This window comes from Stegostoma tigrinum, chromosome 31 (genome assembly GCF_030684315.1).
Source record: "Stegostoma tigrinum isolate sSteTig4 chromosome 31, sSteTig4.hap1, whole genome shotgun sequence".
NCBI lineage: Eukaryota > Metazoa > Chordata > Chondrichthyes > Orectolobiformes > Stegostomatidae > Stegostoma > Stegostoma tigrinum.
This window is the reverse complement of record NC_081384.1, coordinates 21,762,963-21,787,699: the sequence shown is the minus strand read 5'-3', so window position 1 is coordinate 21,787,699 and position 24,737 is coordinate 21,762,963. Positions and strand designations below refer to the sequence as shown.

At 38.1% G+C, this 24,737-nt stretch overlaps 1 protein-coding gene across 2 annotated transcripts; it reads left to right on the top strand.

The window, feature by feature from the left end:
* The first annotated feature begins 130 nt into the window (after positions 1 to 130).
* Positions 131 to 24,737, top strand: LOC125466268 (pyruvate dehydrogenase (acetyl-transferring) kinase isozyme 2, mitochondrial-like). 2 transcript variants are annotated; one of them, XM_048560562.2, is made up of 11 exons: positions 131 to 572; positions 4,497 to 4,638; positions 7,280 to 7,351; positions 8,603 to 8,787; positions 9,492 to 9,581; positions 12,333 to 12,410; positions 14,256 to 14,329; positions 15,584 to 15,682; positions 15,945 to 16,055; positions 16,180 to 16,293; positions 22,169 to 24,737. In XM_048560562.2, exons 1-11 carry the CDS (start codon positions 455 to 457, stop codon positions 22,310 to 22,312), a joined length of 1,227 nt encoding a protein of 408 aa, XP_048416519.1. In that variant the 5' UTR covers positions 131 to 454; the 3' UTR covers positions 22,313 to 24,737. The 2 variants fall into 2 exon arrangements, with proteins under 2 accessions (XP_048416519.1, XP_059494884.1); XM_059638901.1 differs by lacking the exon at positions 131 to 572 and adding an exon at positions 2,763 to 2,874.

Sequence of the window (24,737 nt, the reverse complement as noted above, 5' to 3'; positions counted from 1 at the left end):
AGGGGAAAGGGGAGTGAAGGGGAGGGGGAAGGGTTGAGGCGGGAGTGGGAGGGGTGAGAAAAGGGGTGGGAAATTCGGAGTGATGGGGGAAGCAAGGAAGGGGCGCAGGCGGAGTGGGGATAGGAAAGCAGTGAAAGGGGACGATCCAAGGAGAACAACAAAACCTGGCGCCGGGAAAGACGTTAACGGTTTGGTGCAACTTCGTCACCATGACGTAGTGAAGGCTGCTGATTGGTGAAACGGCTGGTTGTTGTGCTCAGCTCCGAGCGCCGTCCATACGCAAGAGAGAGGTCCTGGTTAAAGGCTGTAGAGTGAACGATTTCCGGGTGTAGGGGGACTGTGAGGGTAGGGAGAGAGAGGCCCTGGATATAAGGGTTAGTGAGAGTGAGAGTACAAGCAGAGAGTGTGGAGTGAGTCCTTACAGCAGGAGACTGCTGCAATAACAGCAGCAACTATGAAATTCGTTCGCTTTCTTATGAAGAACTCGGCCTTGGCCAACGTACCGAAACATATCGATCATTTTTCCAAATTCTCGCCATCCCCGCTCTCCATTAAGCAGTTTTTGGATTTTGGTGAGTTTTTTTTCATATGTTAAGGTAGTGGAGGTAACGCTTTGTTTGTGAAGAGTTGGGGGCTGCATTGTCCGCACCATCCTCCCCACCCTCCGCTTACAGTGGGGTGGGGGAGATGAGAGTGTAGGCGACTAATCTTTCCCAATTCAGGTTCTTGGTCTTGAACGGGACATAATGTTATCCGGTAATAGGCTCGTCCTGCCAGAGGGAGAAGAATGGGACGCAATTCGAGTTTGATCGAACGATTTTTGTTTGTGTTGAAGGGCAACAGGGAAATGCAGCCCATATCCGTTTTTATCTGACGTATTTAGTCAAACTAATGTTTATGGTATTGATCTTATTTTTGACAAGCCACTGAGCAGGGCTCCTTTACGGAAATGTGCGTGCTGTTGTTTTTGTGTGTGTGCAAATGAGCTCCCAAAGTCGTATCAAGTTATAGTGTTTCGAAATTTGACTCTCGTGATGTTAATGTTTTGCGCGTTGTTGCAGATTCAAATTTTGGACCTTTTCCCGTACATCAAAATAGTTATCAGACAAAACCTGTGCCACTTGGCTTTCAGGAATTCATTGCTTCAAGCCATTTAGACCACACAGTTATCGATTTGGAAATTATAAAGCATTATCAGGTTTATCAGTATTAAAGCAACACTGCAACTTAAAATTGATATTAATAAATATCACCATCGAACTGCCTGTTTTGGATAGCTAGGCATATTGCAAAAAAATAGCAACCATTACATCTGCTTGCCTGATCTAAAATGCAATTTAAGTAAAAGTGAATACACGATCTCGGCCCGAAACGTCAGCTTTTGTGCTCCTAAGATGCTGCTTGGCCTGCTCCACACTTTGCTGTCTTGCATCAGAGATAGTGTAGGTCTCACTAATTTTTCAGTTGACCTAGGAGTTTCCTGAAAACATGTTCTAAAGGTTGGCATATCTTTAAGATCACAAAAGATCAAGAAATTCAAACATTCAGACTGGCTGGTCCTGATCAGCCGATTCTGCGTGCTTAATGCTGGTATTTATGTTCCGGTCAAGATTTTGTGGTACAGTTCTTAATGTACCCTGCAGCTGAGCCAGAGGATCTGTCCCAGAGATTTGTCATAACATGTTTGAACAGTTTCGATTTTGAAAAGAAGTTTGTGTACTTTAATTAAATTTGATTGCCACCTTTTAAAAAAAATAATTTCCTAAGACTGCTTCTAATTCAGCATATTAACTGAATAAACACAGATTAAATTCATAGAATGATATAAGTGAAGAATTCAGCATTGTTTGTTCTGCTGTGCTTGAGCTACCTATATTATCTCATTTGTTTGTACCTCTGTTACAGCCTGTAAACATTTCCTTTTAACGTATTGTATGACTTTCCATTCCTCTTGCTGTCTTTTAAATGTTTGGTTAGCTGCATTTTTACAGCACATTTCTCTTGTGCTTCACAGAATCCCAGGAGTGTTATGGTGCAGAAGGAGCCCAAGTGGCCCAACATAACCGCATAATCTTCAAATTAGCTTCATTACATTGTACCAGTCTCCTGCTTTGCCTCCCAAAGCCTTGCAAATCATTTCTCTCCAAATAATTGTCTAATGTCCTCTTGAATGTTTTAATTGAACCTACCTCCACCACACTTCAAGGCAGTGCGTTCCATATCCTAACTACTTACTGTGTAGAGAAGTTTTATTCTCCTATAACATTTGCTTCTTTTACAAATTGTTTTAAATCTATACCCTCTCATTTACACCTTCTAAGAGTTTCTCCTTATCCACTCTATCCAACCCATTCATGATTTTGAAAACTTCTGTCAGATCCGCTGGCTGCTTTCTCTCCAAAGAGAGTAATCCAACATCTTCAATCTATCCTTAACTCTCCTTTTCCTATCACTCAGCTAGTTTTGCATCCACATTGCTGCTGTCCCTTTTATTTCCAGGGCCTAGACTTTCTCCCTATCCCTTGATTCCTTTAGTATCAAAAAATCTGTTAACTTTTTATTTTTCCTCCTTTTGAATATAGTAATTGAGGTACAGAATTTTGAAAATTCACAATCCACTGAGTGAAATTTATCTTCATCTCAATCCTAATCAGCCAACTTATCATTCTAAGACCGTTGAACCCTAATTTGGAGGGGGAGGGGCTTTTTCCAGCATCTGCACCAAACCGTTTTGACTCGAGTGCATGAACTGTAGTGATGTATGAGATACGTGGCAGTCTCCACAGTTGTGTAGTTTTAACCAGAAAGCTGCTGAAAATAGAAACACATTCCATTCAAGAACAAAGAATACAGCAGGACAGAGATTTGATTCAGGTACTAGTACGATGATATTGGCAGTACTGATTTAGAGTTGCATCATTAATTATCTCTTGCCGCCCAGGTGTGGTAGTCATTGATCTGTCAAGATAGATAGTTTTCATTCCTCTACAGGCTCATGTTCTGGTTGCTCCCTTGTTTGAATTTTCCTCGTGCAAACTACTGCTGTTTCCTGCAGCACAGTGCTATGTAGTAAGTATTTGGGTGCTGTGGAATGTTTTTAGGATGTTTGGACCACATAAATTAAAGTTGTATGCAGTATTATGTAAATGAACTATCTTAAATGTAGAAGATAGCAAGAACTGCAGACGCTGGAGTCACAGACAACACTGTGGAGCTGGAGCAACACAGCTGGCCAGGCAGCATCAGAGGAACAGGCCAGTTGACATTTCAGATCAGGACCTTTCCTGACCAAAAACATCAACTGTCCTGTTCCTCTGCTGGCTGGTTGGCTGTGCTGCTCCAGCTCCACACTGTTGTCTCTATCTTCAACATGGCATAGATCACAGCCATCTCCTACCATAAGGTAGCATATCAGAAATTTGAAACATACAATTTGTTTTTCTTCTTTTTTAGTTTATGGTCATTAAACCCTGAATGAATAACAGATAGGGAGCAATGACTCAGTGGTTTAGGAATTTTATTTGAATATTGAATACTAGTCCATGTAATTATGGCAGTGGGAGAGATAGGAGCTTCCAGACCTATACCTGTATCGCTTGCCGAAACCCTTCACTGAGTGTGCAGATCTTTCCTTTCGATATAGACGTTAATGTGCAGAATTAGCTATAATTTGATTATTAAGGCTTGCAAAAACACGTTTGGTAATAGGAAATATAACTTGTTCGTTAGCCACAGGCAAACTTGTTTCTGTGATTACAGCAGCTATCAGCTCGACACTTCTTCCAGAATCTTGCCTTGCAATTTTCCCAATAAGCAATCCATTGCAGATGTTGTTTTTCTCACTATGAAGTACACACGCTTATCTTTATCACATGTGCATATAGAAAAATTTAATAAGGAAGGTCAACTACATTCCTAGGAGATATTCTCAGTAATAGTCTGTTTCATCCTTTCTAGGAGATTAGTCCTCTTTCATTGACACTTTATTAACATCAGCCTTAAAGCAAAAAGCATTATATAGTGTTACAGATTTTTGACAATGGATACTAAATACTGATAGTTTGAGCCGGAAAACTCAGTACTACTCAGTTACCAGTATTTATTTGATTCTTGAGATTTCCTGTGTCACATGCCTTTCCCGTGGAATTCAAAAGTGGAATTTAGTTTACACTATATCCAAATTAAATCATGTGCTGATACTTCAGGTGCCAAGAAACCAGCTCCACGCATGGAACAAGAGTTGGAATAAAAGTAGTATGAGGAGAGAAAACAGAATTAAGCAAGTGTAATGAAAAATAAATCATTGCCTCCTGTGTGTGTTTGGACATCAAGTGAAGGTGATATTACATTGCACACATCAGGTGTGTTATTACTGAGTTGCAAGCACATTGGAACTGAATTGTAGCATAATTCTTTATTTGTGGAAGGGAAGAAAATTGAGTGGAAGTTTTTGAAACTTCACATTTAAGTACAGTGTTGCATTCTTATCCACTTAGGCTCAACAAATGCCTGTGAGAAGACCTCCTTTATGTTTCTGAGGCAAGAGCTGCCTGTGAGACTCTCTAATATTATGAAGGAAATCAATCTTCTCCCAGACCGGCTACTTGGCACACCTTCTGTTCAGTTAGTCCAAAGCTGGTGAGTAGCCACACAGAAGATGGTCATACAAGTGAGAGAATCTCCTCTTCGAATAATGTGTCTCTTATGTGTGGCTTATTCAAAGCAGTAAATTTTCAATGCAGGAAAATAATATTGTGCAGTACTGACATGTTTTCCATCCACTTCAGTGATACTCCCTTTATGCTTGTGACAGTATTAGAAAGGTGTTACTAAAACTGGCCGTCTAATAATATGTTCAGTAATGATAGGAGTTGACTTGTATAGTTGACCTATATAAGCTGATGTATCCTGTTACAGTTATCCAACTGGAACTGCCAACTATACTGTGAACTTTCCCCCACTTCAGTTATGAGTCTTGTTTATTTGTACCTTCTTACACTTAGATCATTCCTATCTTGATTGTAAAAGCCAGTGTAATACATTTTATGGGTAGTGAAATGTAAGATATCCTATTAATCCCACTCATTATCATTAAGTTACTAGCAAATTTGATTGCAATTGTTTCATTGTAGTTTGTTATACATAATTTCACAATTAGTCTGTCTTAGTATTTTAAAACAAAAGGAGCATTACTTTTACATGTTAGTCATTATTGTGCCCTACAGCCTGCTTAAGTGAATTCTGTATCTCTAGAACTCAAAGCAGTTTTAATTTCCAGTCACTATTAAATCAATTGGTTTTTTTTTAATTTCTAAACTTTGTGTGGAAGTAGTAAGTAGTTTTTTTATTTCCTGCATTGACACCTGAACTTTCTAGACAGCTGTATCACTCAAAGTTGTACTTTATAGGAGAGTGGAAGGGTAAATTCCTTGTTTTTTAATCTAAAAGTTGAGTTTAAAGTAAAAGTATGTCTTGAGAGGCCCCATTGGATTTGCTTTGCAGATCTGGCTTTGAACTTTGTGTGCAGACCTGCTAACTAGTTACAGGAACATGAACATTTTTGCTGTGTATTTTGTGTTTATATTGATCATTCCATGACATTCTCTAAATTCTATGTGAATAATTAATTTTGATTTTGATTGTGACCATATACTACTGCACTAATGTCATTTTCATGCCCATGTATGGCTGTCTTGTGAGTTGGCTGCCAGATTGTCAAGATGCAAAAAGTGAGTTTATATGAGAGAGATCACAAATGCTAGTAAACTAATTGGCCTGCTCAAGTCTATTTTCTTTAAGATCGTTACAATTATTGTGAAGGATAAATTTATCCTATTAGACGGGAGCGAAAGATAGAATCCCTAGTGTGGAAACAGACCCTTTGACCCAACAAGTCCACACTGATCATTGGAGCATCCCACCCAGACTCATCCCCTTGTAACGCACCTCAGCTACACATCCCTGAACTCTACAGGCAATTTAGCCTGGCCAATCCACATAACCTGCACACCTTTAGACTGTGGGAGGAAACCAGAGTACCTGGAGGAAACCCACGCAGACAGGGGAGAATGTGCAAACTCCACACGGAAAATCGCCCAAGGGTGGAATTGAATCCAGATCCCTGGCGCTGTGCTAGCCACTGAGCCAGTCAAGATTTCAAAGTTAAATGGTTTTGAAGAACAGCATTCATTTTTTACTAAAAGAGTATTAGAAACTAATGTTAAATGGTGAAACATCTTGGAGCTTTTTCAGAGCACAGGTACTTGTGTTGCATTAGGCACCAGTCAGTCAAGTATAATTGACAGTGGATGCCATTGATTCTGACCCATACAGAGTCTTGCAGTATAGTGTATAATCCAACCACACAAACTGACAAGAAAAAACCTAATGTGTAATTGAATTAACAGGTCTGGAAGTTTCCAGTTCCAGGCACCAGTTTGTGCTGAGCTAATGGATTTTAGCTGGAAATTGTTGAAGTGCCATTATTGCTCACTGTGACTAATCTAGCAAGAATAAATATTAGATATTGTTTGTGCTTGATCACTATACATGGCACAAATGTAAGGACATTGTTCCTGAATTATGACTGGGTTTGTTGTGAAGTCAACAGTACAATAGTAATCTGAATAGACTTGCATGTGTTGCTAGTATTTGGAGGGCTGCTGCTCCCTAATAAAAGGAAAGGAAAATATCTTAAATCAAAATTGAAAACTTGAAGTCAAATGAATTACTTCACTCCCTTTACACTTAAAGAATTTGTTTTGGATGATTTTGAGCACTTGAGATCATTGTGTTTTACGTTTTGAACTCAAAGTAAAATAATTTTATTCTGGTGAAGGCAGTTTCTCTGACTACAGTCTCATCAAGTGATGACCCTGTTGAGGCAGATGAGAACAACTGCAGTAAAGTTGAAGATCATCAGTTGTTAATTAAGAAAATTTGGCAATTTGCTATTAAACTAATGTACTTGTACAACAGTGTGGTGGTAGTCAGTGATACTGCATCAACTAGACAGCCAAAACCTCTGCTGTATCTTGATCTTATGGTCTAGAACCTTTTTTTAAAAAAAGCACGGAGCCCTGTGAGCTCCATGAAGCTGCTCTAAATGCTTCTTTCCAGAAGAGTACCCTCACAAGCATATTTTTAAATCGATTTACATATCTCCATTGTTGTCTTCAATTTAATTCTTAAATTGCTTGACTGATTATATTGGTCCTTGTGTTTTGTACATTGCATGATAAATTGGACTTTCACACATGCCAATTTTCTTTTTATCTAGGTATGTTCAAAGTCTCTTGGATATTCTTGAGTTTTATGACCAGAACCCTGACGACCTGAGAGTTTTATCAAGGTATATATTTTAAATTTGAAATAATTAGACTTACTGTAGTTCTTTTATTTGCTTATTTATTTTTGGTAGAATATTCAACTATTTTTCTTGTTGAGCTCTTAACCTGCAATCCCCTTCTTACTAAAGGCAAAGGCAGTCGGTACAAGTAAATTGGGAGGGATTCATCATTACCTGCTAGTCTGCATAATAAACACATCATTTTTCAAAACCATCATTTTCCAGAATGATTCTTGAACCTGGACCTTTTGACACAAGCATGGCTCCTACATATTGAACCACAGGACAGCCTCATCCAGCCCTAGCCAAAAAAATCAGCTATTGGTGTTGTGTGTGGTAGTCCCTTTTTGAAGGTGTGTTGTTCCCTGATTGTGAAATAAAAGCCCTGTTAACCACTGCTGGTTGTCATGACAATGTTTGGCTTTGAGGTAGCATCTTCAAATATGTTAAATTGGCATGAGATATTAACAGTAAGACCAGTTTAAGGTAATCATAGATTCTCTCCAGTGGAGAGATTCTGCTATTCGGCCCATTGGGTCTACACCTACTCTCTGAAGAGCATCCCATGCAGCCCCATATCAGCTGCCTAATCCACCAAACCTGCACGTCCCTGGACAGTATGGAGCAACTCAGCATGGCCAGTCACTTACAAATCGTTTGGACTTTGACAAAAAAAAACACCCAGAGGAACCCATGCAAACACTGGGAGAATGTGCAAACTCCACACCAGACGGTTGCGTAAGGCTGAAATTGGTGCTGTGAGATAGCACTGCCAACCACTGAGCCGCCACCTATGATTTTTTTGTAGTACTTTAAGACCTTTTAAAGGTCTCAAATTCATTTTTGTTGACAGTGACCTGCTTCTGAGCTCACAGGAGCCTAAGGTATTGAAATTTGAATTGTCAACTGCACTGTTGATGACAAGAAAAAGCAAGCATTATGCTTTCAGTTTACTACAACATATTTGTGCATTCCAATGCTTATAAACTTCACAATTGATATCATTTGGAGTGCTAAGTGCAGTTTGAGGAAGAAAATATCAGTATATTCTTTGGGCAACTTTTTTTTAGATATTTTAATATTGGTTTTTCACATTAGTTTTTGGAAGCTTGACATCGAGGCAGCTATTTGTATTGTCTGTTAAATTTTCTTTCTGTTGAAAGGTTAGATATAAAGTCAATCTAATCTTCTAATAACTTGTGGAGCTTTCATATGTAATATATCTCAAGGCTTTTTTCTTTTGCATGATCTTAGATTTACAGATGCTTTAGTCACAATCCGAAATAGACATAATGATGTTGTTCCAACAATGGCACAAGGTGTTATTGAGTACAAGGAATCTTACTTGGAAGATAGCATTACTAGTCAAAATGTACAGTACTTTCTGGATCGATTTTACATGAGCCGTATTTCCATCAGAATGCTCATCAATCAGCATAGTAAGTGAAAAGTTTGTGAAAAAACCCATGTTGTCTTTAATGAGTGAGTTTTCATTTCATAAACAACCTTGTTTACTTTGTAAAGAATTGAATAATCTAATACACATCTACGAATAGGAGTAGGCCACTCAGCTTCTGAAACCTGCTCTGCCATTCATTAAGACTTTGGCATATCTTCATTCCCATCTATTCCTGATGACCTTCCACCTTACTTCACAAAAATGTCTGTTTGCCTTATGTTAGCATTTCAGGAATAGAGTTCCAAAGGCTTTTGACCTGCTAAAACAAAATTTCATCCCTTCCCTGTTTTAAATGTTGACCCCCGAATTTTTAAACAGTGACCCCTAGATGTAGATGCTGTCTCAGGAGGAAACCTTTTCTCTATCTTTATTCTGTTAAGATCTCTCAGGATCTTGTTTGTTTCAATCAAGTTGTCTCACTCTTCAAAACTCCAGCATATACAAGTCTAACCTTTCCAATCTTTAATCTTTCCCAGTATTAGCTTGGGTAAACCTTCTCTGAACTGCCTCCAATGTATTTAACAGCTTTTGTTAAAGGTAACCAGTGCTGTGCATGATGAACGATGGCATATGTATGATTGTACTGCAATGAATGACAGGGTTACTATGATCAAGTTCTTAATCATTTTTGTCACATTATCAAAATCTATTGTGCTAATATTTAATATTTTCTTCTTTTCCAAGCACTAATTTTTGATGGTACAACAAACCCAGCTCATCCCAAGCACATAGGCAGTATTGATCCAGACTGTGAAGTTGTAAATGTCATCAGGGGTAAGTATTTTTTTTGCACTGTGAAGTACTTTCATATATTGATGTGGTCATTTTATAATTCCTAAATCAGTTAAAATCCACAATCAGAATCTGTTTTTTGACTCTGTTTGCATTTTCATATTCATACTCTTTAGTGGAGGAGAAATGTAGAAAATAGCAGGCATAGGCCATTCAGCCCTGTGAGCCCACTCTGCCACTCAGTATGACCTGATCATCCAACTCAATACTCTGTTCCCATTTTCTTCCCATACCCATTGATCTTTTTAGTCCGAAAACCCATATCTAAATCCTTAAATCTTCATTTGTTTTGACTTCAGCTGGTTTCTGTTGCAGAGAGTTCTATAGGCTTGCCACTCTGTAGGTGAAGACATATTGTCCTAAATGATGCATGCTATGCCTTAACTATAACCACTGGTTCTGGATTCCCTAGTCACCAGTAATGTCCTTCCTGCATTTATCCTGTCTAGTCCTGTTAGAATTTTATTGGTTTAAGATTTCTGTACCACCACCAGTCCCCATTTTCTAAACCTCAATGAATATTGTCATAACTGATCCAGTATCTTTTCCTAGCAGTCCTGCCATCCCAGGAATTAGTCTAGTAAACCTTCAATGCCTCTTTCCATACCCAGAAGATCCTTCCTCGGATCAGGAGACTATAATTGCAAACAGTATTCCAGTGTGGTCTCACCAAAGCCCTGCAAGATTGCAGCAAAACATCCCTGCTCCTGTAGAGATAGTAGGAACTGCCGATGCTGGAGAATCTGAGATAACGTGGTGTAAAGCTGGATGGAACACAGTAGGCTGAGCAGGAAAGCTGATGTTTCGGGTTATGACCCTTCTTCAGAAATGGCTGGGGGTGGGTGTTGGAAGGGAAAGGGAAATAGACCCCGCCTCCCTAACCATTTCTCCCACTTAAAGCCCCACCCCCATTTCCTACCCACCAACCTCATCCCGCCTCCTTGGCTTGTCTGTCCTCCCTGGACTGACCTATCCCCTCCCTCAACTCCCCACCTACATTCACCTTCACTGGCTCCAACCCCTCCTTTTTGACCTGTCTGTCTATCTCCTCTCCACCTATCTTCTCTTTTATCCATCTTCTGCCTCCCCCTCTCTCCCTATTTATTTCAGAATCCCTTCCCCTCTCCTTATCTGAAGAGTCTAGGCCTGAAACGTCAGCTTTCCTGCTCCTGATGCTGCTTGGCCTGCTGTGTTCAACCAGCTTTACACAGTGTTATCCCTGCTCCTGTACACTGGTTCTTTCATTAATATGCAGATAATTTAGAATCTGTGACTAAGTCAGCATTAAAGGCTTGTGCTGCTAATGTTTTCATGTGTATGTGTTTACATGCCCATAACACCACCATTTTTGCTGCTAATATTAACCTGTGACCGTTTTAAAACAAACAGAATAACCATTTGTATTGTATAATGATTGGCTGCTGCTATAATCAGACAATGATGCCCTGCTTTTGTGAACAACATCTGTCAATTCACAAGCAGTTCTTTTTAAGTATCTAGGAAACATCAACTTCTAATGTCATGAACGTCACTGAAAGGAAATAAACTTTTGCCTTGCACTCTCGGGTCTAGGACAGAAACAAGACTATTGTAAAAAGAAACAGACACATTTATACAGCAGAATAAGTGAGCACTGATTGGTTGGGCTAACATTAGCAGAGAGATCCAGCAGGAACAATCTACTGTCAATCTAACTCTCAGACCAGGTAGGTAAGTCTGAGAACTGAGATCTATTCTGGCTGCATCTCCATGCCAGTTAAAGCTCCTTTTCTCGTGCTACGTAAATTGATATCCTGTTTTTCCAAGTCTGTTTGGAATAGCCTGTACCACAGCCCTGATGAATGTAAATCGTAAATCTTTCATTTTTGTAACATTTGGAATCAACCAGGTATGTCTTGAGCAAAGATAATGGGAACTGCAGATGCTGGAGAATTCCAAGATAATAAAATGTGAGGCTGGATGAACACAGCAGGCCAAGCAGCATCTCGGGAGCACAAAAGCTGACGTTTCGGCCCTAGACCCTTCATCAGAGAGGGCTCTGATGAAGGGCCTAGGCCCGAAACGTCAGCTTTTGTGCTCCTGAGATGCTGCTTGGCCTGCTGTGTTCATCCAGCCTCACATTTTAATGTCTTGAGCAAAATGGTGATTTCAATATTTTAAAGTCAGTTTTTTTTAATTCCTCAAAAGTGGCAGTGTCATTTTTCAAAACTTCTATTTAGTGAGCAAGTGTTCTTCAGTTTTTTTAATACCAAAATACATTTTTTAAAAATCTGTGACTAAGACTACAATATCTAATGTACGGTACATAAAAATAAATTGTTTCCAAGATTTTAGATGGTCATGAAAATTGACTTACTTTTTTTTTGTTTCTTGATAAGAAACCAGTTAATGATTTCCATACCCTGTCCTATGTTGCTAGTGCAGCAACCAGTTAAAGCATTGTACACATGGATTTTGTTGATTCATCTGCCTTTATTTCAACATTTTCTGACAAAGAAAACATTTGATGCTTCTTGTCTCCACTTTCACCGAAATGAATGGTCACTATTAGGATTCTACTTGTTAATAGTCTTTTTGCTGAAGTTCCATGTTCCACAGGTATCATAAAGCACATGTAGCGGTAATTTGAGATGTGGAAGCTTTGCATAAAGCAGTTCTATGTTGAGATGTGCATTTTTGCTTTGAAAATGATTGCTCTTGCTTTATGGATTGACACTATTCTCTTGTTTACAGATGCATACGAAACAGCTAAACTCCTTTGTGACCAATATTACATGGACTCCCCTGCACTGGAAGTGGACCAATACAACGGTAAAGTTGCATGAATTAATTTATAACACTCAATGCTGAAGATGTTGATCAGATCACAGCATATTGTAACCTGTCATTTGTGCTGTTTGTTCCTTTTTCCAAAGTAACTGTACCCATCAAAGTGTACAAACCTTCTGAAATTGCTGTTTCTTGGCAGTTATTAACACCTCATTTATGCTGTGACCTGTATACTGTTCACCCTTGATACGGCAGCTATATTTGTTTGTTTTTATTAATTTCTTTATCACTGTCTCATTGAAGAATGTGTAACTTTTTTCCTGTTTCTCCCCCCTTCTACCTCTTTGATGCATTGGATGCAGTGCAATTGTAGGAATTTGATGGATGAACAACCCCCTACCCCATACACCTACTTTTGTCTCGCATCTCTTTAATAACATTGGTCAATTAAAATCCATCAAGTTTGGTTTTGAAATTAACAATTCATGTGATACGAGCTATTGTTTGCATGAGACTATTCCATAAGACCATTAGACAAAGGAGCAAAATTGGGCCATTTGGCCCATCAAGTCTACGCTTTATTTGATTATGACTAATATGTTTTTCAACTCCATTCAACTGCCTTCTCCCTGTAATCCTTGATCCCTATACTTGCCAATAACCTACCCATCTCTATCTTAAATACACACAATGACATGGCCTCCACAGCTGTCTGTGACAATGACAAGCCCTTAATCTCTGGGATCATTCCTATAAACCTCATCTGAACCCCCTCTAATGCCATCACATCCATCCTTATATGTGAATTCCAAAACTGCTGGTAATATTCCAAATGTGTTCTACCAGATCGTTATGCAGCCTCAGCAGTACATCTATGTCTTGAATTCTAGCCCTCTTGAAATGAATGCTGGCACTGTATTTGCCTTCCTAACTACCAACTGAATCTGCATATTAACCTTAAGATCAGATCTTAGGACTCCTGAATCCCTTTGTGCTTCAGATTTCCGAAGCCTGCCTTTGTTTAGAAAATAGTCAGTGCCTCCTCTTTCTAACAAAGTGCAAAACGTCATACTTTACCATTTCGTATTCCATCTGCAACTTCTTTGTCTACTCTTCTTCTAGTTTGTCCAAGCCCTTCTGTAATCTTCCTGCTTCCCCAACACTGCCAGCGCCTCTGCTTATCTTTGTGTTGTCTGCAGATTTAACAACAATGCCCTCAGTTCCTTCATCCAGATTGCTAATGTGTAGCATGAATCGTTTTGGTCCCACCACTGATCCCTGCAGAAGTAGTGACCGCTGCCATCCTGAAAAGTTGCCTTTATTCCTACTCTCTGCCTTCTAACAGTCAGCCAATCCTCCATCCGTGCCACTACCTTGCCCCTAACACCACAGTCCTTATATTATTTAGCAGCCTCCCATGTGATGCCTTGTCTGAAGCTTTCTGGAAATTCAAATAGATCACGCTTACTGGCTCTCCATTGTCTAACTCGCTCATTACCTCCTTCTAGTTTTATGATTTTTACTTTTCATGTTGTTGTGCTTTCCCCTCCTAACTTGAAAAGGTCTAGCACTAATATTTAGCAGTCTTGGTGCTAGACTTCCCATCCCAAAGAAATAATTACTGTCGCTCTCCCATGTGTTTCCCCTAGATATCTTTTAAATATCCATCCAATCATCCCTTAACCTTCTAAACTACATGATATGCAATCTTATTTCATGTAATCTGTTGTTTAGCCAATAAGTCTGGCTATAATTCTATAAATCTGCCCTATACTCCTTCCAAAGCTATTTATCTTGAACTGTTTGCCATGCACCAGGTGCTGTCTTAAGTACGCTGCCACTACTTGAAAGATAATCTCTTCTGAAATATTTCTTTTGTTCCAACAGTGAATGGTTCAGGACCTGTCCATATTGTTTATGTACCATCTCATCTTTACCATATGCTGTTTGAACTTTTCAAAGTAAGAAACCAGCTGTTAAACTTTTATATATTGCAATGTGATGTTGTGCAATAATATTGTTAAAATATTATCATATTCCAGAAGAAATATCTCTCCATTTTCCTTTGAAAAGAAGTTTAAGTATATAGTGTCTAAAGTTAAAATATTTACAATATAAACGAACTTGCTAAAGACCATGTATGCAAAATACATTCTTATCCAAGATACTCAGCTAAGGGTTGTCTGTTTATTATTGCTTATTTATCCTTTTTTAAAAAAAATCTTCTTCCATTTTTACATAAGTGCGTTCAGTGCTGAAGCCTGGTGAGAGAAAACTCTTAACTGAGAGCTATTTGCTTTTATAAAATTTTTAGTCTCGTGGCCATTGAGCAAAGTGTCTCCTTTCTTAATAAGATGTATTATTAAAGTGCAAATTTAATCAGATTTGTGCTACAATGATCTGATAGCCCATATGATTTAAATCCTTTTCACTACTTTGTCCATAAGAGAAAGTGAGCAAGAACAGGGTGAAACATAAGCAAATTGGAGGTGCAACTTAAGATTCAGATGAGAACAATAGCTTCAGGAGGTAATGAGTCAACACTGAAATGTTACATGGGATTAGACCATGACTACTACGATACAAAGGACAACACAAATCAATATGGTTTGTCTATTTGTTCATGGACTGTATACTAAAAAGTACAATTTGTGTAAAGATCTACATTGTAACTCCCAAAGTTCAGTAATGTTGTGTTTCTTGTTGCAGTGAATGTTAGTACCTCACTTACTAACCATTACTGTAACTATAGTATTAAAAAATAAAAGTATTGTGGATGCTGGAGATGTGAAGTTAAAAACACAAGATGCTGGAGAAACACAGTAGATCTGGCAGCATCTGTGGAGAGAAACAGTTAATGGTTTCAAGTCCAGGGTTCATGTTTCCAGTCCAGTTAATGTTCTTTGGAATCTTCTTGTACTCAAAACTCTGTTTCTCTGCGCATAGATGCTGCCATACCAGCTGAGTTTCCACAGTACTTTGTTTGTATTAATAAACCAGTATTCCTGTTGGAAAGCATTGCTTACATATATCTAGGAAAATGTTCTCATACATTCATTTTGCATTTAGTAACATTATTAAGCAATTATTTTAGAAGTTCTTTTCAATAGTGTGACCATCTTGTGTTTAATCTGTTGATTTTTACTACTTCTCTGCCTCAATGTTTTTACTTTTTGGAAGCACAATTCATTCAGTGACATGTCTTTTTATTCAAGAATGCTATGAGAGCTACTGTAGAAAGTCATGAATCCAGTCCTTGCCTTCCATCTATCAAAGTGAAAGTTGCACTGGGTGGTGAAGATGTCACAATTAAGGTGAAAATACTTTGTTTTACATTTTTTGGAATTACTTTATCTTGGCACTTTGTAAGACAGCAGACACTGTCCAAATTGACAATTCACCTTCTAAAAAGTAGTGTACTATGTGTAATGAAAAACAATGCATTTCCTTTGAAGTATGCTGTCGTGGTTTATTCTTATTCTAGTTAACCCATGGATGTAGCATGTTCATCATGAATATAAAATCTTTAGTGAGAAGCATTTGCTTTTAATCATCGGCCTTCTTTGTTTCTTTCAGATGAGTGATAAAGGAGGTGGTGTTTCCCTGAGTAAGATAGACCGGCTGTTTAGTTACATGTATAGCACAGCTCCCACACCACACTTGGAAAGCTCAAGAGGCACACCACTGGTATGTTTTATTCACACGTAATTTCTGTTTGTAAATACATTCTGTTTGCTATGCTGTTTTAATCAATGTTGATGAATTTTGTTTTGCAAGTGTAGTCTACTCATTCAGCACTATTACATTTCAGGCTGGTTTTGGCTATGGGCTGCCTATTTCAAGACTTTATGCCAAGTACTTTCAGGGAGATCTTCAGCTGTATTCCATGGAGGGTTATGGAACTGATGCAGTCATTTACCTAAAGGTGAACATATGTTTTGGCGGCATAAAATATGTATCAATTTTGTTCTGTTTTGATACTTCACATTGAAATGCAAACAGTAAGTGGTTACTATATGCAAAGACACTACTTAATGCAGTTCAATAGTAGATTATGAAAGTGAAATTCAAGTAGAGGGGTAAATATTAACTACATGACACCACTTAAAGGGTGTTCATGTGCTCCCTTATTACCACCTAATGAGAGAAATTTGATTAAAATTCTCATCTGCAAGACAGCAGTTCCAACACTGCAACCAGCCCTCAGTACTATGCTGCGGTGTTGTCCAAATGAGGTGCTTGAGTTTTAAGTATGGTTTGAAGTCACAAACTTAATTTCAATTACAGTAGTGTTCCTTCTGAGCTGTGACAAATAGTTGAAAGGTTATGTGAATATTAATTGCAAAAGTACAATGTAAATCTAATTTTGAATACAGAAGTTTTAAATTATGTATTTTTAAGTATTAGTTGAACTGGGCAAAATCTGTTGAGGTAAAATGTGCAACTCGTTGCACGTTTTGATAGAACTGTGTTGTCAACAGTGGCAAACTACACTTTTTACACTTGCCTTCGTATAACGAAACACAAATGCATTGTGAATTAAAGGAATGAGTTGGATACAGAGTCAAGAAGATTTTAAGGTTTTGTTTTCATACTCGCAGAGTTGAAGAGTAAAGACAGCAAGGTCAGTTAAGGCATTGCATACAAAGGGTTACTTTGGTCATAAAAAATTGATTTGGATGTGAATATAGGAGGTATGGTAAGAATTTGTAGATGACACCAAATTTAGTGGTGTAATGGATAGTGAGGAAGGTTACCTCAAAGTACAATGGGACCTTGACTAGGTGAGCCGAAGATGGGCAGATGGAGTTTAATTTAGATAAGTGAGGTGTTGCATTTTGGGAGGGCAAATCAGGGCAGGACTTAGACATTTACTGGTATGGACCTGCGGAGTGTTGCCAAACACAGATTATTGTGTGTAGGTTCATAGTTCTTTAAAAGTGGAGCTGCAGGTAGACAGGATACTGAAGAAAGCCTTTATATATTTGCCTTTATTGGTCTATTGAGTACAGGAGTTGCGAGGTAATGTTGAGGCTGTACAGGACACTGGTTATGCCACTTTTGGAATACTGCTTTCAGTTCTGGTCTCTCTGCTTTATGAAAAATGTTGTTAAACTTGAAATGGTTCAGAAAGGATTTACAAGCATGTGGGATAACAAGGTGTAGAGCTGGATGAACACAGCAGGCCAAGCAGCAGAGGAGCAGGAAAGCTGATGTTTTGGGTCAGGACCCTTCCTCAGAAAGTGAGGATGTTACCAGCATTTGGGGATTTGAACTAGAGAGCGGCTGAATAGGCTGGAGCTGTTTTCTGTGGAGACCGAGAGGTGATCTTGTAGCGATTTATAAAATCACGAGGGGCGTGGATATAGTGAATTTGCTAAGGTCCTTTTCCCCGGGTAGGGAAGCCCAAAATTTGAAAGCATGGGTTTAAGGTGAGCGCGGAAAGATTTAAAAGGGACTTGAGGGAGAACACACAGGTGGTGATGTGTGTATGGAATGAGCTGCCAGAGGAGGTGGTGAAGGCTGGTAAAATTATAACATTTAAAAGTCACGTGGATGGGTACATGAATAGGAACAGTTGAGGGATATGGGCCAAATGTTGGCAAATGGACCAGATTCAATTTAGGATGTCTGGTTGGCATGGATGAGTTGGACCAAACTGTCTGTTTCCATGCTGTACATCTGACTGCAAACAGTACAGTACAGGAACAGACCTTTCAGCCCACCAAGACTGTGCTAACACACAATGCCTTTCTAAACTAAAAACCTTTCGCCTCTATGCTGTCTGTATTCCTCTATTCCTTGGTTGTTCATACATCTGTCAAGGGCCTCTAAAACGTTGTTATTATATCTGCCTCCACCACTGCCTCTGGCAGAGCATTCCAGATGCTTACCACCTTGTGTTTTTTTGAAAAAAAAACTGCCTGTCATCTCCTTTAATCTTACACGGTTTTTTCCCCTAGTAATCTAAGTCATTCTCACTTCTAATGTGAGGAAAAAGCTTCTGAATATTGATTCCATCCGGGCCTCTTATTACTTTGTAAACTTCTATCAAATTGCCCCTTCTCCTTCAACGTTCAAGTGAAAACAAGTCAAGTTTTTCCAATCTCTTCCCCATAGCTAATACCCTTCAAACCAGGAAGCATCCTGATAAACTCTCCGTACACTCTCCAAAGCTTCCATTACCTTCTAGTAGTGTGGTGACCACAGCTATATGCAATATTCCAAGTGTGACTTAAATTATATACAATTGCAATGTGACTTACCAATCTTTATACAGTATGTCCCGATTGATGAAGGCAGGCATATTATCGTATTCACTTGCTTTAGCACTTACGGGGAACTTATTAACCTGTGTGCCTAGATCCCTCCGTACATTTGATGCAGCTAAAGGTTCTATATACTTCCAATCTGCGTTATAACTTCTAGAATACATCACCTCACTTGTCCTATTAATACTCATCTGCCGTTTCCCTGCTCAAGTCTGTAGCCTATGTATACCCTGCTGTGTCCTCTAGTAATTCTACTCACTGTCGTTGCTCCCGCAATATTTATGTCATCTGCAAACTTATTAATCGGGCCACCTACGTTCTCCTCCAAATCATTTATCTGTATTGCAAACAATAGGGGCCCTGACATCGATCTGTGCGGATCACCACTGGCCATAGATCTCCAATCTGTAAAACATCCTTCCACAGCTGTTGCCTTTTTTTTTTTAAGAAAAGACTAAGCCAGTTCTGTATCTATCTTAGCAGTTCACATTGACTTCACCCTTTATCAGCTTGTCACAAGGGATCTTGTCAAAGGTCTTGTTAAAGTCCACGTAGACCAACATTTACTGCTCTCCCCGTAATCAGTCATCTTTGACACTTCTCAAAAATTCAACCAAGTTTGTGAGATATGACCTTGCTGTACAAAGCCATGCTGTCTCTCTCTAATAATTCCATATTTTTCCAAATTAAGTGCGAAATCTATCCCTAAGAATTTTCTACAATAATTTCTCTACCGCTGATGTAGGATTTACCAGCCTGTGACTTGCTGGATTATCCCTGCTGCTCTTAAAGAAAGGAACAACGTTAGCTATTTTGAATTCCTCCGAGCTCTCTTGTTGCTAAGGAGGATACAACAATTTCATACAAGGCCCCAGCAATTTCCTCATCTGCCTCCCTCAGCATTTGGGGATATATTCCATAAGGTCCTAGGGACTTGTCTATCTTAATGCTTTTCAAAACACCCAGTATCTCCAATTTTATATTGAATATCAATGTAACTCTACTGAAACTCACCATCCACCATACTTTCTCCTTTGTGAATATTGATGAAAATACCTCATTCACTTCTTCCAGCTTCATGTATAAGTTCCCTCCTCTGTCCTTGAACGGGCCAACCCGTTCCCTAGCTATCCTAAAATGCCTTGGGATTTTCCTTAATCCTATTTGACAGACATTTCATGGCACCTTTTCAGCTCTCTGAATTGCATACAATAAGACCTAAATAATGGGAAATTATGCTACTCATCATTATTAGGTAGGTGGAGAGAATTTGAGTAAGATGATCTAAATCAAGATTGAAAAGGCAGAGTAGAGTTCCAATAACAGCTTATTTCTAAAATCTCTAAAGTGGCAAGCTTTTGTGTGAAGGTTTGGTTGTACAGATGGCAGCAGGTTGGCCTCAATATTTTAGGTTAACAAGCAGTAAAAGTTGGCCTACGTGGACTTTAGTCTGTGGAATGTTTTTGGCTCTCTTCTTTTCCCAAATCCAAAGCTTTTGCACCTAGTAAATTTAAAGGCTAGTGTTAGAGTACTTATGAAATTCACACAGCCCTAGTCAGGCATTGTCACATGAGAAATTGATCCCTCATTCGGAGATGGTGCTCTAGTGGGATATGGAGCAAGCTTTCTGCAAAGCAACTATGAATCAGATGTGGGTTATTCTAGGCCATGCAGCAAGTTATTAGGTGCTATAATAACTGGTCCAATAGTATCTACTTTCTATTAGTCATACAGCATGGTAACAGATCCTTTGGTCCAACTGGCCTATGCCAGCCAGTATCCTAAATAAATCTAGTCCCATTTGGCCCATATCCCTCAACTCATTCTATTTATGTACCCATCCAGATGCCTTTTAAATGTAATGTACCAGCCTCCTCCACTTCCTCTGGCAGCTCATTCCAGATACGCACCACCTTCTGCGTTTTAAAAAAAAACAAAAAAAATTGTCCCTTGCTACATCTTTTTCATATTTTGCAGCAAAATCTTATCACTTTCTCCATTAAAGAAATGATAAGATTTTGCTGCAAAACAATATTTGTATTCCAATCAGAAATTTGCCTGTGACTATGTAAATAACTGGGAGAAAGTTCTTGATGGCAGAGGGCATGGCTTTGGTGCAAAAAAGTTGAACTTGTAATGAATAGATCTAGAACTGTTTCCAAAATTTGGATTACTCGAATCAGATGAAAACCTTTTCTGCTTTTGGCTAGGTCGTCTTTTTATCTAATTTTAATAAATGTTGAATTTAAGATGAAATCAGTGTTTGATTTCAGAATGCAAACTAATCAAATGTTGGCCTCAATTGCAAACAATTAGCACAACAGCAAGGACAGAACTATTAAACTGGAGCAAGTCTTGAGTATTTTCTAAATCAGGCAGGTTCTGAACACTGATGCTTGTGTTCAGATACTGACAAAATTATCTGCGCAACAGCGTTATACTACCAGTTCAGTAATGAATTGTAAACGTTTTAGCTTCGCCTCTTTGCAGCACAACAAATCAGATCTGCATATAATTGAGGCCAGTTTCTTGAATGCTTCTCGAGCATAACCATAACTGTATAACTCTGGATAAATGTGAATTGACAACTTTTCCTTGCTGCATCCTTCTGACTGTACTTAATATAGTTGTGGTGTGGTGACAGTGTCACATTTTTAACTAAGACTTGATCTTGTATCAAGAATTATTAAAATTGACTGCTGTGCATGGTGATAAATTTAAATTGGTTTCACCATTGCATTGTTTTCGGAGAACAGAGTCTAGCTTTATCTAGATAAGTCCGAAGTCCTTTTGTAAAGTTAAAATTTTGAGAGTGCAGCCACTGTGACATCTATCCAAAAAAAGTGAGAATTGTAACCCATTTATGGTTTAACTGTCATAGCTTGTCTCGAGGCAAATTGGTCATGCATAAATTACTCAAGCTTAGCTAAAAGCATCAGATAAGAGAAACAACAATCGTGACACATTTTCTCCCAAATCTTTCTGTATTTAGTGACAGCTGATTATTCAACCATACTTCAATCATTTCTAACAATTCCAAATTACTACTTTCATACTATGTCGAAGGTAATTCAGTCATAGTGAGCAACCTTTTTAAATGTATTGGTACAGCTTTTCATTTTTGGAATAAATTCTTGAGGGATCTGTCATACTTCGAATTTGGGGTGATGTGCGGTGATTCATTTTTCTCCATCTGTTTCCCGGTCAGGGGCTGACTGAGACTGCCAATGATGTCTTGTTCTGAGGAAAGAGGCAAATTTTTTTTTCCAGTCCATCGGTCTGCAATAGGTGAACACCCTAATGACACTGTTTAGTCCCCTTGCACTGTCAACATTTGACTACTTTAAGCAAATTAGACAAATGTTGAGTTTTAAAGTTCACAATTCCCTGCCAGGAAAAAAAGATCGAGGATGGACGTTTTTGATTCCTGTTGTTTATTACAATTAGTTTAAGTGGATTTTTGGTGCATAATTTGCATGCTTATTCTGATTGCATGTTTACTAATTAGTATTGTTACATCCCTTTCAGGCTCTATCAAAAGACTCAGTAGAGAGGCTACCAGTTTATAACAAATCTGCTTGGCGACATTACCAACATAGTCATGAGGCTGATGATTGGTGTGTACCTAGCAGTGATCCAAAGAACATGGCTGCACACAAGATTCAGCAATGATGCACAAGCTCATCGGTTCACTGGTACAGAAAAGAGTAAAAATGACTCTATTTTTTACAAAGTCAGTCAGTCATGACATGGAATTTTTAGACTTTAGAATGGCTCTTTCGAGCATTTGAAAACAGAAGCAATAATTAAAACGAGGAATCTTCTCAAATGATTAACCTAGAGTTGATTCTAAAGAAGCTTTTGTCTCGTTTTATTTTTGCGGAATTCTGTATTCCTTTTGAGAGTCGAGAGATCTTTATTGATTCATTGTGGCATTGTTTAGAGTTTAAGCTTCAAGTGTCAAATTACAGAAAAAGCACATTGGGTAACATTAAAGATTCCAGTTTGAGTTCTAAGCTAAGACTAGGTAAAGTTATCAGAGGTAAAGTAGTTCAGAGAATTCCGGGTTGCTTCTCACCAGTAAAAACAACTATGAAAATTCAAATATTGAGCCATATATTACAAAGGAGAAATATCCCAAACTTTAAACTTAAAATGCAGCCATATACTATGCACGTTATTGATCTAAATAATGACATAACAAACCAATAAGCTAAGATGCATTTAAAATACCTTAGTATAATTAAGTGAGTTAAATTTGCTGTTTTTTTTTAAGCGTATATGTCTACTTTCTATGAATAGGTGATTCTAAAATCATATGGCCTGTATCCATCACTGACTCTTAGACTACTTTTGAGTTCAGTTAGAATTAAACCTTGAAATGTAGAAAATAGTTCCGAAATTCGGTTTGTCTTGCTACCTTTTGTTATTTTTTTCTTAAGGCCTTTTAGCTCTGGTTTTTTCCGCCTTCAGGTCCTTTAATTTCAAGTGTTGACTTTGCATCAGTGACATATTGACCAAACTCTGTGCATGCAATCCTTTTCATGGGGGAAAAAGGATTTCCTAAGTTAACCTGGCTTCAATTATTAGACTATATCTTGTTCTGCATTTTTCTAGTAGAGGGAACATTCTTTGTTAATTGCTTCTATTCACATTACTACTTTTATTTCAAGGGGCTCAGCCCCTTCAACCTTAATATCTTCCTGGTCATTCAATGCTGGAATTTTTCCAAAGCCAGAAATCTTATTCTGTTCGGTTTTGTCTGATATTTTGACCAGTACTATATATGATTGAACATTTCTTTTTAACATTCTAAATTGTTGTGATGAAGTTCAGTGTCACAACACTTTACATAATGAATTTGGCCATTTAAGCTATTTTTGTTTTGACCATTAGACCCCTAGTCCCCTTCCTTTCTTTTCCTCTTCTTCCTTTGCCTTGCCAATATCCCCTCCCCAGGGCTTTGCTGTTTATAATCCGACCTAATGCTTTCTAAATTTATTTTTTTTTAAATTTCAACTGCCCTTCAGCTTTACAACAGTCTGCTCCCTTAAATTTACACTACCTCTTTGTATCAACTGTGGATGCTGTATCCCAATTTCTTTTTTTGTTAGTGTACTGTTGGAATGCTGTTTCTTTTATCTGTATATACATTGTGTGTAAATCTGTATATGTGCTGAATGTAAGAAGTGCCAAAGATGTTTATTAACAAAAAGTGAATTGTTAGTTTTTAAAGTTGTTCATCTGTTGCAATAAATGAATACCTTTTGAAAAAAGGAGCACAACTGTTGTAGATCCTAAAATGATTGATTGATTTAAACCTAAATGTTGTTTTTGATTTAAAATAATTAGTTTTGAGAAGATTAAAATACATCTCATTTTAGTGTGAATTTACGTAATGCATGACTGCCACCTTTTGGTTGTGTGCAATTACTATCTGCTCTGACTTTATTCTGCACAATACTATGGTCATCATTGTATATTCATATTCATCAGCATTGTGTGTATTTGGAAATACATCATATCAATAATTGTTTCAAGGACAATTTTTCCTCAAACTTCAACTTTCCAAATTTGGTTAAATTCAAACTTGCAGAAAGCATTTAAATTAAAATTAATAACTATCTGGTCTGGCCATTATTTCTGAAAAGTGCAAGCTTTGAATAGTCGCAATTACAATGGTGCGCAGGGATTATGGGGGGGAAAGGCACTAGTTAATAGAACTAGTGCAAGCTTGAAGGGCTGAATGTGCTGTAACAAGGGTGATTTATTTAAGCAAAACTCAAAGGTTTGAGTACACTATTTATTGTAGATGCAACAGAGTTTCTTTTTTAAAAGAATTAAATAATGGCACCAATTGATTCAGATTGGGATTTCACTAATGGAAGCTTCACACACTATTCATGGGATGAACATGTATACAAAGAGTGGACTACTGTGTTTTGATGTTTCTATACTTTTAATGTGCAGGAATGAAAACGTACCCAATGTTGGCTTCTATAAATCCTGAAGTATTAATGTAAAAATGAAAAGTAACTGTTGGCAATTTTATAATGTATCTAAATGAGTAAGCAATAAACTGGATCACTTGAACAAA